This window comes from Cavia porcellus, unplaced genomic scaffold (assembly GCF_034190915.1).
Source record: "Cavia porcellus strain 051 isolate PalLab524CR breed Dunkin Hartley unplaced genomic scaffold, mCavPor4.1 scaffold_24, whole genome shotgun sequence".
NCBI classification, from domain to species: domain Eukaryota; kingdom Metazoa; phylum Chordata; class Mammalia; order Rodentia; family Caviidae; genus Cavia; species Cavia porcellus.
Genome location: NW_026947507.1, coordinates 56837894 through 56856931, shown reverse-complemented (window position 1 = coordinate 56856931; position 19038 = coordinate 56837894). Strand labels below are relative to the sequence as shown.

At 45.2% G+C, this 19038-nt stretch overlaps 1 protein-coding gene across 2 annotated transcripts in view; it reads right to left on the bottom strand.

Moving 5' to 3' along the window:
* Man1a1 (mannosidase alpha class 1A member 1) overlaps positions 1 to 19038 on the bottom strand; it is a 142714-nt gene that overhangs the window by 61876 nt on the left and 61800 nt on the right. For both annotated transcript variants that reach the window (XM_013143329.2, XM_063235093.1), the window contains one exon: positions 5084 to 5178. In XM_013143329.2, coding sequence (XP_012998783.2) covers positions 5084 to 5178 — 95 coding nt within the window. The remainder of the gene's footprint in view (positions 1 to 5083; positions 5179 to 19038) is intronic.

Sequence of the window (19038 nt, the reverse complement as noted above, 5' to 3'; positions counted from 1 at the left end):
TCCACCTTGAGATTGCTAGAAAATGCAAAATGCTGGTTGCAAAGTCACTGTTTTCCCCCACGCCCAGCCTCAAAGCTCCTAAAAGGAAACCCCCTTTGCATGTCCCAGAAAAAGGGGACACTAGCCCCTGAGCCTCCAGCAGGCAGTCCTTAGCTTTTCAGACCCCAGAATGCCTTCAAATAATATCAAAGTGTGAGCCACAGGCTGGCCCAGGCTGAACTCTGACTAAAAGAGGAGTAATGTTTAACTTGTATGAAGATAGTTTGTTCAGCTGAAGTATTACAGGACCAGCCCTGGGGTAAAGGTTGTTTGTAATCATGGGAGTGTCCACTAAGACAAGGAAAAGTAGTCCCTGGTCACCTCCTTCACCGCAATGAAACGTGAATTCCTTCCCCTGACCCCTGGCGGTGCTGTGGCCGAGTGGAACCGCAGAACCGCAGCGGCTCAGTGTGCAGCAGTAACGTTCCAGTGCCTGAGCTACCAACCCAGTGCCCTCAGGTCTGGTCCGGCACTACTTCCAGAGCAGCAAACACGGCCAGATGAATTAAAATAAATACAAGATGGAAACCCAGTATCTTAAACAGCCAACAGGAAGAGAAAAACAACCCAAAAAGATTAGCTTTAGAAATTGAGAAGCTGACTGAAACGACTCTTCCTTTTCTAGAGTTGATAGAACCTGTCTTTAAATTCTTAACAGAGTCACGAAACATATAAATAAAACAAACTGTATGATGAAGCTTGGATTTTATTTATACTTAGGTTTATATACTGCAACAGAACATTGTAGGGTAATTAAGCAATGATTTTGCCTCTTAAAAGTTCTTTCAAACCTGAAACTAGAAGCTTTTAAAATTACTTAGCAAAGCGCAGCACTACTCCTAATTAAGGCCCTGTCTCAGCTAAAGGACTTTTCAACTTAGTTATAACAGCATGAACTGTAAGGAAACTAATGACGCTGTGTGCATTTCTGTCAGGTAACTAGAGCAGTCAGCAAACAAAGCTTTGCAGGCAGGAAACAAAAGCCCGGGAGGAGCTGACGGTGTCAGAGTGGAGACGGTACATCCCCACAGCTGACAGCGCTGGTGACGGTACGTGCTGTGGGTCCCTCCAACCTACTGCCCCCACCAGGCCACTGTCATTCAGAAAATCCACAAAGAGAAACAAGGATAAAACAGTACACAGCTGAAACTTCATCAAGGAGGACAGCGAAATTATTAGCAGAGCCCAGACTGTGCCTCGTGATGGAGAAGAATAACGAGAACATTAACCACATTACTGTAAATTAAGAACACACTTTACAAACCCCAAATTTAATGCAGGTCTGCCCAAATGCAAGCTTGAATTATACTGAGAAATATGAAAACAGTGAAATGTTGATTTTATGAATCACAGAGGTGATTTTTTTTCTGCTGCCAGTTGGAGGAATAATGCACAGGGCTTCTTGCTAATAGGTAACAAGATCTGGCATCATACTTTGACATTTTCACATCAGAAAAACTGAACACACCAGAGTTGAGTCTGCTGGAAAGGCAGCAGTTTCTGTTCAGCAGCGATGGTGCAAAACTACGCACCCTCAGTGGAGGCGTGGGGTTAGGGAGGAGGCGTGGGGTTAGGGAGGAGGCACGCTGATCCAGCCGGGGCTGTCAGGACTTGGCTACTTGCTATTAAATCACACTCTTAATTAACTTACAGTTTTGTATGGTCGCTCTTCAGTTAAGAATCTATTATGATTGTGGCAGAAGAGACAATTTAAAAATATTTTTTTCCTGAACAGATTTTAGGACAGAGTTCCTAAGGGAGCTTATGAATAAATTATTCAGGTTCTCTGCATATTTTCAGCTTGTACAGATACTGAAATTCAATTTGTCTTATTGGTATTTTGGCTTCAAATACGTATATTAACTTTCCTAATTCAAAACAGTGCTTGCTTAAATTTGCCCCAGTGAGCAGTTAATATCTTTCTTTGGCACAAAGTTTCTTTCATTTGTGGATTACATGTGTGTATATAATTTGACACAGGAAATTTATATTCTGCTTCATCAGTTGGGCTGTGTCTTGCCTCTAAGGGGAGCGGTGTACCTGCAATCTTCCTGGAGTAAAGAGAAGACAAGGACAGAATCTCCCCAAGACCTGCACAGAATTGTCATCGCAGCAGGGATGGAAAAAGGAGAGACTGATTTTATTCAGGCAGTAAGCGAAGTACCAAAGGAATGTGAGCCACTCATATGAGCAAGTTCCCACGTTTGTTATCTGGAGGTGCTGACAAAGAGTAACATCTACCCCTCTCCTCCTCCTCCACCTCCTCTTCCTCAAAAGGGAAGAGGGATTAGGGGGTCCCAGCAGATGGCAGTGTGGCCAGGGCCTCCCCAGCCTCAAAGCCAGTTCTTTGCACCTGCACCTCTCGTCTAAGACGTGTCCCCAGGCTCTCCTTCTGGGGTTCCCCTCTGCAACACCCTCTTATCTTGAGATGGTAATAAAGAAAATACGATTTTTCCAGCCACGTTTTCCCCCTTTTCCTTTGAAACTTTTGCCAGTGACAGCCCTCAAAAGCTGGAAACACAGTGCTATGTCAGCTGTCCTCTGTTCTGTGGGCCCTCGGGGAAGAGAAAGTGCACATGTGCATGGTGACTCTGTGTCCTGGCTGGAACCTAGACGCTGGAGCAGGAGATGCTGTCCCTCTCCGCAGGAATAACCAGCTCCACAGGGCAGAGGAGCGGACTCCACCAACGTCCTCCCCAGGCGCAGGGAGGAGGAGCTCAGGGGACAGATGTTCCTGTTCTTTTTGCCAGCTTATGTGTGCTTTTGGGTAAGTCAGTGCTGTATGGTAAATGGAAACTTGGATGGATAAAATACAAAATAAAAATTCACTCAAGCTGCCAAGAAAAAAAAATCAAATATTCTTCTCTGATGCCAAATAATTACCTAATTTCCTTTAGGTCTGGAAACATCAGAGAATACATAAATGAAAGTGGCTGATATTCTTTACCATATACTATTTTCCTATAATCTTTGAAAGGAAACATAAAGTCCTAGTGTATAACATTATGCAAAATAAAGTATTGTAAAAATTTGAATGCCTCAGTTAATTAACTCCTAACAAGCATAGACGGGAGAAAGAATAAAGGATTCAGAACTTAATGGTTAAGTATTCTTTTATGTACTGAAAAACATCTACTGTTTACTGAAAAACATCCCATGATACCCTGAAACTAGATTTCACCGAAGAAAAATCCCACTTTGTTGTTAGAAATTAACACTACTGAAATTAAGCATATTTCAAACAATCCAATTTCTTGGTCTGAGAGGTCAGATAGCAGTGTTTTACATCATGGACTGCGGGAAGCAAGCTGCTGCGCCTTCTTCACCTGACTCCTTCTTCCTGGGAAGCCACAGAACCTGCTGCACAGAACCGCGGGAAGGGGCTGAACCTTCCCCTCCCTGGACCAGAACCTAGGGTTCTCGGGTCTAGTAGGCTCCCGGACAGGACCGCTGGCTCTGGAAACTGAGCCTGAGTCAGTGTGCTCAGCAGCAGGCACTGAATGAGAAGCAGCCCAGCTCCATTAGAGCCTCCAGCTGTGAACTCCAAAGGGTCACAGAGCCACTGTGCTGGCCAGCTGTCCTTGGCTGTCCAGCTGAAAGGGGCCCAGGCAGCTGAGATGACCGCTCCCCAACCAAGTTCTGAGCAACTGTGAAAACCAAGCAGTAGCTCCTTGGAAGCTGTTAGTGCGGTGGACTCCTGTGCCCCTGAAGTTTTTCTCAGAAGGGAAGAATGAGTTAGTGGTGCACAGTGCTGCTGTGAGCAGAGAAGAGGACCTGGGTCAGAAGACACCCACAAACAGTCTACAGACAGTGGGTACAAGCGAGAAGGCCTACAGGGGCCAAATGTAAAACTCCTAGGCCCCCAAGCAAACACACAACTCCTCCTGGTCAGGCTCAGAGCTGACCCAAAGACCCCAAGGCTGAGCCCTGTGTGGCACTGGACACAGCAGAGAACACCCCCAGTGTAGTGGACCCGACACCTCCTCCTGGACAGCATGCCTTCCGGGTGCAGATGTAACACCCCTGGAACCAAGCACAGCACTCCCCAGATCAACCTACTATGGAAAGAGCAAATAATTCTAGGGCAGAATTTCACCAAAGTAAGTGATCAAGAAGAAATGTACAAACCACCCCACCGTACCAAACCACCTATGCATCCTCATGGTATTTCTGAAACCTGTGTGTGTGTGTGTGTGTGTGTGTGTGTGTGCGTGCGCACGTGCAAGGAAACAGCAAAAGTACCATTTCTAGCCTTGCTATTTCCCTGTCTGCAACTCTAGTTCTGCATAAGCAAAATGCAAAAGCTGCGCTCAGCTCAGCCCTACGGGGTTGCTGTGGGAACCACACATGGCAGTGTGTGGGGAAGCAACCGTATGGTGTGAGGACATCCTAGCTGTCCATTCATCCTAAGGGGCCCACGTGCCACCTGTGATTTACAGGGAGGGCAAAAGGAAAGCTTAAGACAACGAGCTCATTAGTGTTTCGCTGAAGTGGTCATGAAAATCTGGGCTGTTCTCGGGAAAGCAGTTTGCTCAGCTTAGGGTTTTCACCCTCCTGCCACTCTCCAGGTGCAGCAGATCAAGTTTCTCCTCCACCGGGCACACGAGGGCAGGACTGACTGGTCACTGGGTCAGCTCCCCTCCTTCCTGATAGCTACAGGCTGCAGCAGCCTGGGATCCCCCAGACTTGGGGCTCTCAGATCTCCCCAGTAGCTTAAGCTGGAGAGACACTGCACTCAGGCAAGTTTCCTTGGAAATGAAGGCTTTGATGCAGAGACAGGGTCGCCACCGAACAGGGTCCTTGGGATCATGCCTGGTTTGTGTAAGTTTGTGTAATTCTCTTAGGGTCCTGCTGTACTATGTCCCAGACACATCAAGCTGTGGAACCTCGGAAAGCTGATCGCTTCCCCCAAGGACAGACCCTAAGACTCCTGGGTGGGGGCAGCAGTCCCCAGCGTCATCCAAGTGATTACCCATGTACTTGTGAGTCCACAATCTCAAGTTATTTCACCTTAAAATATGTTGTTGAAAATGAAGAGTTTTACCTTTTCATATTCAGCAATGCCCAAGGTATTCCAGAGGGAGTATGAAATGCTGGTAGCAATTTTACCCCAAGTTCCACTGCTTTCTTTCGAAATATCTGAAAAGTTAAACAGTTATGTAAGCTACGGTTGCAAGCAAAACAAATATTCTTACTCTTAGCTCACAATTACCACTCTTCTATTTTCACATTGCTTTCCTGAAATAATTAAGGTCTCTTAAATTAACAGGACCACCTTGTAAGGTAAGTGGCCCGAGAGCCGTTGTGCTCCAGGATTGGTGCCCCTGGTCTCAGCTGCATAGTAGCATGATGTGGGGCACAGTTTACTCACTATGTGCCCCCCTACTTTACTCACTGTGGTTTGGGGATCTGGATCACAGGCACCCTGGGGGAGCTGCTGTCCCTGGAGACACATCCTCCCCTAAGAACCAGGACTGAGGTGTTTTCCACCCTTGGCCTGGTGCTTGCAAGAACCCAGTGACAGGACTGGTTTCAGAAAGACATCATAGGTGACTGCTAAGTCCTCTCAGCATTTGAAACCTAGACTTTCTCTGAGATTAAGTGTAGCAGACATGCAAACAATTCATGTAGGTGCAGCTTCTGCCCAGGGTATGATGGGGGAGCTTACACATGCACAGAACACAGATCAAAAGGAGTGCAGACGAAACCTCACAGGTGTTCGGGGGAGCAGGACGGACCACTGCCTGAGTGGGGCTGGTGACACCAAGGCTGAGACAGGATGGGCGGGGGACAGGCAGGGAGGGTGGCTAGCAGGGTCACCAGGGAAGTGCTAGTGAGCAGGGGCAGGTGGAGGAAGGAACACAGAAATGTCACAGGACCGTCACAAGTTGGGGTGGTACTCAATGCAAGACCAAGAATTTTATTCTGTTAGAGTAGAAATCAAGTTCTTGAGCAGTTAGTTTGGTTGAGCAGAACCATGTTTTAGGAAGTTCAGTCAGACGATGTCTATGCAGTCTTAGGGCACCCAGAAGCCCTGTGTTATCTGCTGCAGGACACACTCTGGCAGCTCTTCCCAGAGCACCTGCAGGTGCCTTGACCCCTCTCCCAGAAGCTGCATGCCTGTGCCTGGTGGGCTGAGGGCTTTTGGGTTCCTTTCAGCTTCTCAAATGAGGGAGGAGGGAAGAGGCTTGTGGTACAAGGAGAATGGACATCTGCTTGTCCTTGGCCAGTGGGCATCATTCCTTGGAGCTGCTGCCACAGTGAAGGGTTTGGGGTGCCCCACAGCCTGGGCTCCAACTAAGGGTTACACAGAAACTCTGCTCTGAGGCGGCCACCCATCCTCCTCCTTAGGAACCTAGCATGCACTGAGGAAGGAATTCCACTACACAACTTTGGCTGGCAATCAGCTTAGACAAACTGACATTCCTGGGGATAAATGTGGACACAGGTTCCTAATACAGAGGAGGGCTAAGCAGTGGGCACCGTCTCTCTACTGCTTAGTCCTGTTCTCGCCAAGCAACAATTCCTCATATCAGCGGCTCATCATTATATGGAAGAGGAGGTGAAGGAGAAAAGTGATCAAAAGGTACCTCTTCCCTCCTCACCCACAGTATTCTAGACTGTCTTCCGCTCTAAGGATTTATCCAATCACTGTGTAGCCACCTGCTGACCTGGCTCCCATCCAACTTTTAAACTGGTAATTAACATCTTTTCTAGATACTTACAAAAAACGGAAGTCAAACACTGTAACTAAAACACCATCTTGGATACAGCCTCATGCAGAAGAGCTAGGGGCCTAGGCTTTGGGGTGGAGGATGCCTGCTGGAATCTCAGCTCTACCACAAACTGGGTGATCTGGGGTGAGTGACTCACCAGGTTCCTGCCAGCTTATACCACCAATGGTACAAGCATGACCATCCCGCTGGGTGGCTTGTACCAGCGGCTGTACATGCGTGACTTCCAGACCATCAGATGGGACAGTCTTGAGTGTGCCACTGGTGGTCCAGGGCTGCCCAGCAGCAAGACAGGAGTCAAACCGCTAATCCCTCTGTGCCTAAATCTCCTCATCTGTACGAGGGAACTGCCACAGCACTTACTGCTGAAAGGTTGTGGAAACAAATGGGCAAATTACCATATGCGAGGAGCTCAGGACCCAGAATGATCACTGTGAAAGCTCAGCGGTGGCTTCTGTGATAATGATCATGGCATTCCCCGAGAAATTCACATATTTAGTGCCTGAAATTCTTGACTTTTATACAATTGCTGTTTTGGTGCCTTCCACCTACCCACGTTCCTATTTCTCTGTCAGTCGGACCCAGCTCCTTTCTGCCTTCTATGCATTTTCCGGCACCAAGCCCTGGGCTCCCATCACCTCTTGCACCCCTAAATCCAGCTTCCTGAGGTGGCTCCAGATCTGTGTCCCCATGAACACGTGTCACCTGGGTCTCGCTGGGCCTGAAACAACACGTGCAATCCACTGTCACACACAGTTCCCTGCCCCACCCCAATTCTCCTGGGATCCCTTGGGCAGCAGGTAGTAGGTGTGCCGGCGTGCCTCACTGAGAAGTCTGTCATTCTCTGCGGGCACAGGCTGTGTATTCATCACCAGACAAAAGGAAAGGGGTGCTGAAAAAGAAGACCCTCTTCTCTGGCCTGCTGTTACTCTCCCTCATTCCTACCAATCTGCTGTACTACCGGCTTCCTGTTTACCACAGTGATTCTCCAGATGTCAGAACCACAGCCCCCGGGCGGGCATCAGACCTCGCTGCTACTTCCTGCTCCCTGTGAGACTGCTGGGGCTGCGGCTGGTGGACCTAACACTCACTCGTCCAAGTGCAGACTGCCTCAGCAACTTTACTGGCATCCTGACACGCCCCGTGCCACCTTCTTGTACTCAGCTTAAACTCCTGCATCTTTCAAGGCTGAGGTCAACTCTCGACTTCAGACCAAGTTCTTTGTCTTCCGTGAAGCCCCACTGACAGCTAGTATCACACATGCAGCCTTCTAAACAGTAAGATGAGATCTCCAAACCCTGTTACCCTCTGTGTCCTGTGATAATTTTTTAAGAGCAGAGACAAAGACTCTGATTTCTTTGGTTGCTTCTTATGCATCTCCTGGATTAAGCTACTTTGTGCCTAAGCCCTAAGTGTATGGAGAGCAGCACGTGGGTCCTGTGGGAGGGGAGGAAGCTGTTCATGTGCTCAACTAACAGGACTGGCAGCCGCCCCATCAAGAGTCCTCTGGCTATGAGGCTCTTTGCAAGGCTGGGCCTGGCTTGTCCTTCTCTCCTGGAATGCATTTAAATAACCCTTGCAGAGAGAGGCCTTTTCCTGAGGGCCCCACACCAAGTGAGCCATCCTCACTGCAGCTGATCTCCTCAGCTTGATTTCTAACCAACAACAGCTTCCTAATCGTCTTGCTTGGTTGTGAAAACCCTGCCAGCTAACAGCTAGATGAAGACATGGCCACTTCCTTGTTCACTGCTGCAAAAACAACTCCTGTCCAGCAGAACAGTTGTTGGTACTCAGTAAGTGCTCATTTAATACATGAGTGGAACAATCACACATTGATTAACTTATCTGGGGCAATATGAAGAGGAACTTTTGATGCTATATTACTTGGAAAATGCCCTGTGCTAGTTCACTAGTTACTATTGCCTGCAAATGATCACCTCAAGCAGTCTGAAGTCTGAACGTTGGGAATAATTAGAAGACAATTACAGGGTGGTTTTGGATAAAAATATTAATTATCCTATCAATGTTTCAAATAAAAAACCATATACAAGCCTCCATTAGTTTCAATTCTCAATATCTGATTTGTTACCTCCTTAGATTTGAAGAGGAATCCAGGTTTTAAAAGGGAGCACCTTTCCTCCAAAGTGATGTGCGCTTTATAAAATAGCTTGTAAGATTAAAATTGTGAAAAGAATGAAAGAATGATGTCACAAATCATTGTAAAGGGCACTTCAGTTTGAGCCAGCACATCCTGGAAAATGTGTTAGAAGGCAAATTATTACAGAACGCCTGCAAACTGGCCTCTGTGTGCGTGTGTGTACCTGTGTGTGTATCTGTGTGTGTGTGTGTGTGTGTGTTTGTGTGCATGTGTGTGTGTGTGCGTCTGGGTCTCAGCTTGGTAGAGACTGAGGGCGCCCTGGGGTGCAGACCTGTATCTCCCTCCATACCAGATCTGATGGAAGCTTCATCTGGCTGGTTCTTGGTCTGCCCATAAAATGGAAGAGCAGGGCTGGCAGTTTTAACTCTTGGTTTATTGCTGGAAAAACTGGTACTGAGAAGCCACAAAACTGGGACTAAAGTGCACCTGACAAAGGAAGTAAAATTAGTATTTTTTAAAAGACAGGAGATATTAATTTTCCACCCCATTCTTTGTTGATCTTGGGCTCTAAGATTTGCTGGCACCTATATTTACGGTGGGGAAGATGTTATAATAAGAGGGCATGATGAAAAATGACAGTTCACAAAATGTAATCTCTACTTATACAGAAGATATTTTCTTTTCTTTGTTTCTTAAAAAAAGACCATTAAAAGAAAATAGGGTTTTGTATAACCAGCAATCAGTTTGAGATGAGCAGACATTTTATGATCCAAGAATACTAAAAAATATTTTGCATTAGAGATTCTGATTCTATTCACTACAAAAGTCAAAACTAATATAGTTTGCTGAAAGAAAGGTGCAAAATAAGATGAAATAGCTTCCAAAATAATAGCTTCTAAAATAATCTAACAACTTTAAATAAGAAGTTATATGGCCTAAGGTCAAGAATTTCAAAATAATCACATCAAAATTATATTTTTTCACTACACTTACATAATATCATATTGCTGCTTTGCTCAATGTTTAAATAACTTTAAAATTTAAAATCAGTCAAATGAAAACATTTATGTTTTTCTGTATTTTTAGAGATAGGATTAGACAAGGTGTAAACAAGATGCTTGGCTTTCTCTGTCTTTCTAGTTTACAGTTCCCTGAAGAACTGCAAAAGAATCGTCTACGCTCCAGGGCGAAGAGTGAGGAAAGAGACAGGAGTAAGGACAGATGGCTCTGGATGGGCCACTGTTTTGCTCAGACACGCTTCAGTTTAAAATGCACAATCAGCATCAGAGCCTTTCTTCAAATGCTCATGGTGCGAGCTTTCTCTGTTAAAAGATCAACACTAATTCCCCATTACACAAGCAAAGTCTGTCTATTACTCATTTTTACCACAGAATGCTTTCAGCACAAGACGTCACAGGTATGACGAGTATATTCAGCTGCAAATAACTAAAATGTGTATTATTTGCCGAGGTGATCAGCCCTCACCTAGTGTGGGCCAATTCAGTTATTCAGACAATACACAATCGAGCCACTCTGATAGTTCAGCTAGAAGGAAACAAGGGAAGGTTGAAAACTCAAATCTGGAGGCGATATCCAAGCCATCTGGCTCTATGGTTCTGGTGTACAGATGTGAAGTGGGGTTCAGAAACACTCTGATGCTTGGGGGACAGCTGCTGTCCAGTCTGTTCATGTACTTCTGCCTCAGAGGGCTCTGACTTGTAGGTCCCTTGTAGGCCTGTGTACACATCTGTCGTTCATTGCTTCTTTCTGAGTGTCTCTCTTGTCTCCTGAATTGGCCAAAACCTAAAACTCAAGCTTTTTTTTAATTATAAGAATTATTTTTGTTTGCTTAATTGCACTATGAACCTCATTTTAAAATTATACATGTAATTAATGACTACTTTAACCAACTGTTTTGTTTTTCTTCCTTGAGGTTCTATATAATAGTTCAACTTTTAGCCATTAAGCAATTATATGGAGAAGGTATGGCTCATTCTCCTAAAAAATTTAAGCATGAAAATCTCTCCAATTTGTTTATCCAAAGTAAAAAGGATATGTGTGCTACTTTGCCAGTAATCACGGACCACAAGAGAGAAGAATCAATGAATGTCCTTCAGACTGGATTTTAGCAATGTACAAAGCACAAAGTCTAAATGAAGGGAGAGGCTATGATTTAAAAACCTAGATGCAGTGAATGGATGTTTTAGATTTTCTAGCTTTTTACAGATAATTGTTCTCATGAAAAATTTAACAGCTGGTCAAATCTTTTAAAAAGGTTGCTTTTATACTATTCCAGGGTCAGAAGGAATAGATGTTGGTAAGTGAAGGAATAAAATTGCATCCTGATAGTCACCCCCACTCGAAGACTCTGGTTGCGTTTCTTAGCACCCCGAGGAGGAGGATTCTATTACCAGTAGGAAGGCAAAATGGGAAATGGGGAGCCCCTAGGAGAATTTCAGGCTGTGGATAATGAGTACTCAGGATAGCAACCACCCCACCTCCTCCCTGAACGGGGGACCTATGCGTCCTCTGAGGACGGGAATGGTCAAGGGCACATGGGAGGGACAGGCAGGCTCAGGGGCATCAATTCAGCACCTGCTCATCATCAGGCAGTCTGCTCCAGCAAGGCTTCCTTGCTCTGGCTGTACCAAGAGCGTGGAAGGCAAGTCAGTTCTGAGTACTTTCCTGAACCACAGGGTAAGATCTTGAGACCAGCATACACCTGGGCCTGTTTGCTAATGCAGTCAAGCTGTGAAAGAGACAATGAAAATTCCCAACATCTTGCTCTCAGGGAGCGCACTCAGCACGGCGAGACAGCCATGCGGAACTGTGTACACAGAAAACACGCAGCATCAGAGGTCACACTAAGGCGGGTGGAGGTGATGGTCAGTGACACCTGCGGTGACTGTGCGAGTCAGAAGGGAGGCCAGGGAGACCGTGTGAGGACTTGGAGAGAGGCCAGGAGGAAGGGCTAGGACTCATGGGGGACAAGAGTGCCCTTACTTGGGGTGAATGTGCCCACACCGTGCACACTCACTCGGATTAACATGGAGCTAGACGGGACAGGGAGCAAGAGGGAGCCGGAGGCATGTACAGTTTTCACGGTGTAGAGCAGACAGAGCTAAATTAATGGGGTCTAGAAAATGGCAACAAAGTAACAGGTTCAGTAAAACAAGCCAGGGGTCTTCAATATGAGGAGCAAAGTCAAAGGGAGACTGCAAGAGCACTTCTGGTGTCTGAAGAAGTCCCAGGGCCACCGTGGTACTTCTGCATTTCTCAATTACCAGGTCCTGAGAAATGGACGGCAAAGAGGCCATAAGGCAAACATGGGAATGGCAGACCGAGAGACACTACATGGGTTTATCTGGCAGAAGGATAAACCTTCAGCAATCAGGGTCCCTTAATAAACGTTCCTTAAGAAGCATGTGATAAAAGTGTTAATACATGCTTCAAATCTGCATTCAGTATGAAAGCTAAACCTGCAGAGAAGGAACCCATGGCTCCTGGGCTCAGCACGTCCTTCTGTGTACTACACTATGATGTCCTGGACCTTTCCCCACAAGGCTCCTTCCTAAGAATGGTAAGGAACAACGTGTAAGACCTGGCACAGACACTCAGGCCCCTCTGCAGTGCCAAACACGGCTCTCCAAGTGGGTCGTTCTATCTCACTTCAGGTTTCCAAAGTGGAAAAGCCCCATGATGTTCAAAAAACAATGCTGTACGCAATGGATGATACTCAGTATTATGTAAATGTCAAGATCTCTGACCACACATTTTTACATCAAAAGCAAAACATCTTTGTTTCAAGAAATATAATGCCCGACAAAGAGACAGAGAACTACGAAGGGGTGTATGCTATCTGGCTGTGATTTCTGGGAATTTGTGGATCCCTCAGAGGTTAACACATGACTTCACAGTCTTAAAAAAGGGACCGTGGTAGTTACTGTTGCTTTTGCAGACAGAAGCCATCTGAAATATGCACAATGCATGCTTGACAATATGTGTTTCAAAAAGGCAACAGAAAAATGGTGAGCTCCTGCATACGCAAGCATCTCTATCTCTGACACTTCTGAGTTACGTGGCATCCGGTGCTAGAGGATTTTCCAGTTAGCTGAATCTTATCTCTGAGGAGCACCAGAGCACGATCTATTGGTACCATTTTAGTTTGTCTTTTCCTTAGTCTGTGTGTGCAGCACACACTCACACTCCTCTTGGGAAGCTGGTACATGGACATAACACATCTTATTTTCACGTTGCCTCCTTGGTTTTGAACGGCGACACTGGAGACACACGCACAGAGTATATCTTAGTAAAAGTAACTTCCATTTCTTCCTCAAAAGGAAGCAGGTGCCTTGGAAGGTAGACAAATCCCTGCTATTGGTTTTACAGAATGACACTGACAAGTGTGTCACAGACATACAGAAAGACAGCTGGCCAAAACTATAGAAAAAGTTCTCATTGAGGAGTGTTCTGAAGATCCTAAACTCAGCTGCAGCGAAGCAGGAATGAGCAGCTCCCCAGATCTCTATGCTCCTCGGCACCCCAGGTCATCACTGAGGGCGGCCTCCCAGGAAAGAGCCTGCAGCACAGTGCTAACAGAAGAGATCCTTTGCTTAATTCTTGACTAGTATATTTACAGCAGTTTCCTAAGAAAGGTGACAGCCAAGTTCTGACTCGGTTTTCTTTGTTCCCTGTAAAAAGCAGGAATTCTGTCCATCACAGAGAGGTCGGGCGGTGCCAGGGCAGGAGCTCTCACAGAGTGGTCCTCATCTAGTGGTGTCCGGAGCACAGTTACCATGAACTGTGCCGCTGTAAACACAGGAAAGCGTACATCACTACAATATGATGCCTTTAGGATTCTTTGGGGAAGGCGTCCAGGAGAGATACAGCCGGGTCCAACAGAATCTTGAGTTTTAGTTTTTTGAGAAATCTCCCAGATGCTCATCAAAAGATGAACAGATAAACAAATGAATTATTATTCAGTCACAAAGAACCACACAATTGTTCTTTCTGGAAGAAAATACATGAAACTGAGACCATCACGAGCAAAATATCAGAGTTAAATATCACATGATTTCTTTTCTGTGAGATCTAAAATATAAATGAGGAATACAATGGAGAGATGGGGTAGGGGAAAGGACCGCAAACAGCCGAGACGTGGCATGGTATGTGCATGTGCAGCTCCCCAGACAGACACCACTGCTCCATGCTGCCATCACACAGTAGAAAAATAAAACCGAAAACAAGCATGGGCCTCAGAGAGGGAAGGAGAGAGGGTGGTCTCACCTGCTCGGCGTAAGCTCAGAGCTCCGGGAATAGAGCTATGTCTGGGTTTTCATGAGTCTTCCTTTGTGGTCTCACGTACACCCCTGAACTAGGTAAGTTCAGCAGTGGAAAACAGGCTGGAGCCACGCTACAGTCCAAGCCTTTGTGTAATCCTGCAGGACCCGGGCTGTCTCTGCAGTGGACACAGCAGCGATCTTTAATAATCTGGAAGTTTAACACAAAGCACAAGCCTTGCAAAGCCCGTGATACTGATCTGGCAGTTTAATAGCCAACTTTTACTTGCAGCTGTATTGAAGAGCAAACCGGCTCAGCCACTCGAGTGCCAGCCCATCCACACTGCGCGGTTTCAGGCTTCGTGCGCTGGCCACCGCAGTATTCACTGGGGAGCCTCATCTCCAAGTCACCGAACAGCACTGGAGTGAAAGACGCAGGCCAGATTTAGGAGGTGGAGAACAGACCTCCTGTGAGCACTTCACACACACCAGGAATCTAATTACTGGTTTGCAACACAGCATCTACTAATTTTTCTGTCTTCTTACAGACTATATTGCAAATCAGTATAGTACAGTACAGTATCCAGTTTGAAGGGGCAATACACACGTAAGTCACTGTTTCATCTGTTTGTGACAGTTCATAGAAAAACACCCCTAAAATTTGCTCTACAACACTGGGAGCTATGCCAATAGCCAGGCCTATGCTGTAGGGTTGAAATAACATGACTGAGACATCTTATGTTAATGGTATGAAGATTCATGCATGGCTTTCTGAAAGTACACTCTGGGCTTATGTCTGTTTCAATTCTTAATAAGGAAACAGAAAGGAAATGTAAACTAATGGACCTATGCAAATGTTTCTTGATATCTAGATCCTTCAGAAGCCTCAGAAATTTAAAATAAATGAAGATTTAAAACATTCTCCAATGGTTTTTCAAACCTCATACAGGTGGAATTTCATTTAGGACTGATTAGAATCTTGAGCTCAGCGAACTTCTGTGTGTTAGTTTTGCGCTGGTTGAATAACTTTGTGAATTTGGAAAATCATAATTATGATAAGAAACAGAAGGTTTTCCCACAGAGATCAGGAGCAAGACAAAAATGTTTCTTTTCAGCCCTGCTTTTCATTATTGTAGGGAAAATCCTAGCTAATTAGGGCCAAAACAAGTAAAACAAAATAAAAGGTATACTGATTGAAAAGAAAGAAGTAAAACCATCTCTGTTTTCATAAGATAACATATATATATGCAGAAAATGTGGAAGAACTGAGAAAAAGTTTTCGGAATATGTGATAACAGCAAGGTTGTCGAGTATAGGTGGGTATTTCAGAATCAGCCATGTTTTTATATACTAGCAACGAACTAGCAGATGCTGACAATAAAACCACAATACCACTTACATTAGCACCCCCAATATGAAACACTTAGGTATAAATCCAACAAGGCATGCACATCACTTAGAGGAGGAAGGCCATAAAACTCCAGTAAAAGAAATCAAAGAATGAAGTAAGTGGAAGCTGAATCCATATTCCATGTTTGTGGACAGGAAGGCTTGATGATTATCAAGGCACTAGCTTTTCCAATTGATCTACAAGTTCAATGCAGTCCCAACCAAAATTTCTGCAGGATATTTTGGATACTGACAAACTACTTTTAAAGATTTATGTGGAGAAGCGAAAGACTTTGAACAGCCAACACAATACTGAAGAAGAGCAAGGTGAGGAGCAACCTACCTGCTTCCAGAATTGTCTAAAGAGCCAACCATCAAGGCAGCAGTGTGGGGCACAGGAAGATGCCCAGCCTAGGGAACAGAGCCCAGCAGACCCACATGATCACAACTGGTTTCTGACATAACCGCAAGGACTCATCCACAACACGAAGGGACACCGGCGTTTACACGTAGGACACCGCAATCTTGACGGAGAACTTGCACCTCCATGGCTTGACAAAGAATTTTTAGTTCCAGCACTGAGGGCATGATCCGGGAAAGAAAGAACTGGTAAGCGGGACTTTATTCAAATTACAAATGTTTGCTCTGTGAAACTGACACTAAAGAGAGTGAGAAGTGGGGCCAAGACTGGGAGAAAGTATTTGCAAGACACATGCATGGTAAAGGGCCATTACCAACACAAATCTTCTTTTAAATTGTTAACAGACATACAGCATTTGTTCTTACTTTTGCAGCATAACATAATGTTGTAAATGTGTACGATGCATAATGAGCGAATTTGGGTAAAGAGTACTTCCATCTCTGGTATTATGTGTTGAGAACCTTCAAACACTTCTCCTTAGAAATCAGGTATGGGGCACGCACCTACAATTCCAGCACTCAGGAGGCTGAGGCAGGAGAATTCTGCCAGACTGGGCCACACAGCAAGACCTTGTCAAAGAAAAAATAAGACACACCCCTCTGCCCCTCCTGCCCCTGCCAATCAAGCAAACACCCCCCCCCCCAGTGATTTTGGGACATGTAACTAATTGTTGCAGTCCACAGGTGCCTTTCTAACAACACTACAGAACTGCTGCTCTCCCCATTATATTTGGGTGTCCTTACCTACCCTCTCACTGCCCTGCGCCCCCACATTTTAGTGACCTCTCTCCTACTCTCCTTCTCTACGATGAGCTTACTCCACAATAAAAAAGCCAAACATTCCAGTTTTGGAACAAGCACCATAATACAGAACTCAGCAAAGGAGATAATGCATGAATGACAAGGAGCATAGGAAAAGATGTCCCACATCACCCAGGAAATGAAAACTGAAACTCGGGACACCAACCATGTCAACTTGGAAGACCAACATCTAGATCACTGAGCGCTGAGGGTATGGAAAACGGGCACTGGCTTTCTGCTGGGGGAGTGCAGAACGCCAGAGCCTCTTTGATGACAGACTGGCATTTTCTTCCGAAACTAAACACACTCTTAGCACACAATTCAGCCCCTGAGCTCTTTGGCATCTACCCAGAGGAGCTAAAAATTCATGTCCACACAAAAGCCTCCCCATAATGTTTACGGCAGTATATGTAAATATTCATGCTGAATATGTGTATTTCTATATATATTATACTTGCACTGTGCTTTTTTAGGTCTGAAATACAATCTTTGATTTATACATATCAAGCAACTCAATATGTTAAACATCTTTTTGGAAAGAGAGGGAGAGAGATCCAAAATAGATCTCAAGATCTAAAATAAAATTCTATGAAGCTTGGTGATACTTCTGGATAATCTGTTTAAATTACTTATTTAAAGCGTATTTAAAGAAACATATACAAATTCCCCCACCCACAACACACACACAAGCAGGGTGTTACTGAGTGCTTGCCAAGACACACACCCCAGCAACCACCATACGGTGCAGGACCCTGCCAACCACTGCGGAGGCCCTGTGGCGTCTGGTCCTGGCCAGAGCTCCTGCAGCCTGCACCTCCCCACCTTCCAGCAGTGCCAGCCTTGCAGTTATGGTTTTACCAGCCAAGCCTGCATCACTACAGATTATACACAGCTATGCTCATTCAAAAATATGCCTTCTTAGCTCTCCTTTCTTTTTTTTAATCACAGGCCTTTTGTCTTCCCTTTGTTTTCATTATAATTTATCTGGACAAACTCAGGTCATCTGAAAAGCAGGAGACTTTATCTTCCTATGTGCACAGGTGTGGTGGTATTTGGCTCATTCCTTTTCTCCCTGACACACTGGAAGCTGAATTATGAGACTCCTTCCCTTTGGCCAGACTACGAGGTCGGTGACTGACCAGGAGGCTTTTACAGCTGACTCTTCTTTGAAGAGTGAGCGGCTCTGCACAGTCTCGGCCTAGATCTATTAGTGCATGTGAGTGGTAACACCATAAGTTTCAACTTTCACCTTTTGACTTTCATTTATAAACAGGAGTCATTTTATAAGAGACAACCATGCTCATTTACCAGTTGGTTGGTTACCATTCACATAGGAAATGCAATGACTTTTCCCTTCATTAGCCAGTTTTCAAGAAAGCAAATTGCTTACCTGTTATTCTTTGAAGATGATCAATAGTATTTGCTCCTTAGTATCATTATGAACTTAATCAGACTTAATGAGTTACACTGTAAATTTTTTATCTTAGTTGATGAGTAGCACATGTAACACATGATGTTTATGGTCCTTGTGGAAGTTGGTGCATGTACACCTTAATTTCCTTTCTCTGTTTCATGTTTGCAGTATACGATGTTTACATTCCTTTGTGGAGGTTCATGTACACAGCACACTGACTCCTTTTTATCCCTAGCCCCCCACCTCCCTTTCTCCATCTCTAGACGCCCTTCCCCTACGAGAACAGCCTGCCTCCTTGCTTCCCGTTTCCTCTCTTCCATTTTGCACTCTGATTTTACTCTGGGTTTCTCCCAGAAGATACACACTGTGATACTGAAGCTTAGGTGCCTGACTTATTTCGCTTTTAATGAACTCAAAAGTCTTACCTTTGGCCAGAGAGTTGTCCTGAGTCTCTTGCAGGATCCAACCTGCCAGCTTCTCTGTCATCTGATCTGAGATGTTCCCAGCTAATCTCGCACATTCCCAGCTCCCCTCAAGTGGGCGAGAAACTCTGGCTACTGGGAAATGGGAACCAGAGCACTAGGGATGCTCAGAGCTATCGGGTTCCTCACAGTTCCTAAGTCTTACAATTCAGAATACCCTTTACCCCCTCTTTAGCACTCTGACTCTGCAATTAGGCCACTTAGAGCACATGTCAATGGCTGTAGTATAGTCACATTAAGTCGATTCACCAACATCAATTTTAAAGCACTTTTATTACCCCAGACAACAGGCCAGCAGCAGTCTTTCCTATTCCCCTTTCTTCTTCCGCTCCTAGTTACTCACTGATCTACCATCTGCCTTTCCTCTGGCTGTGCCTGCTTT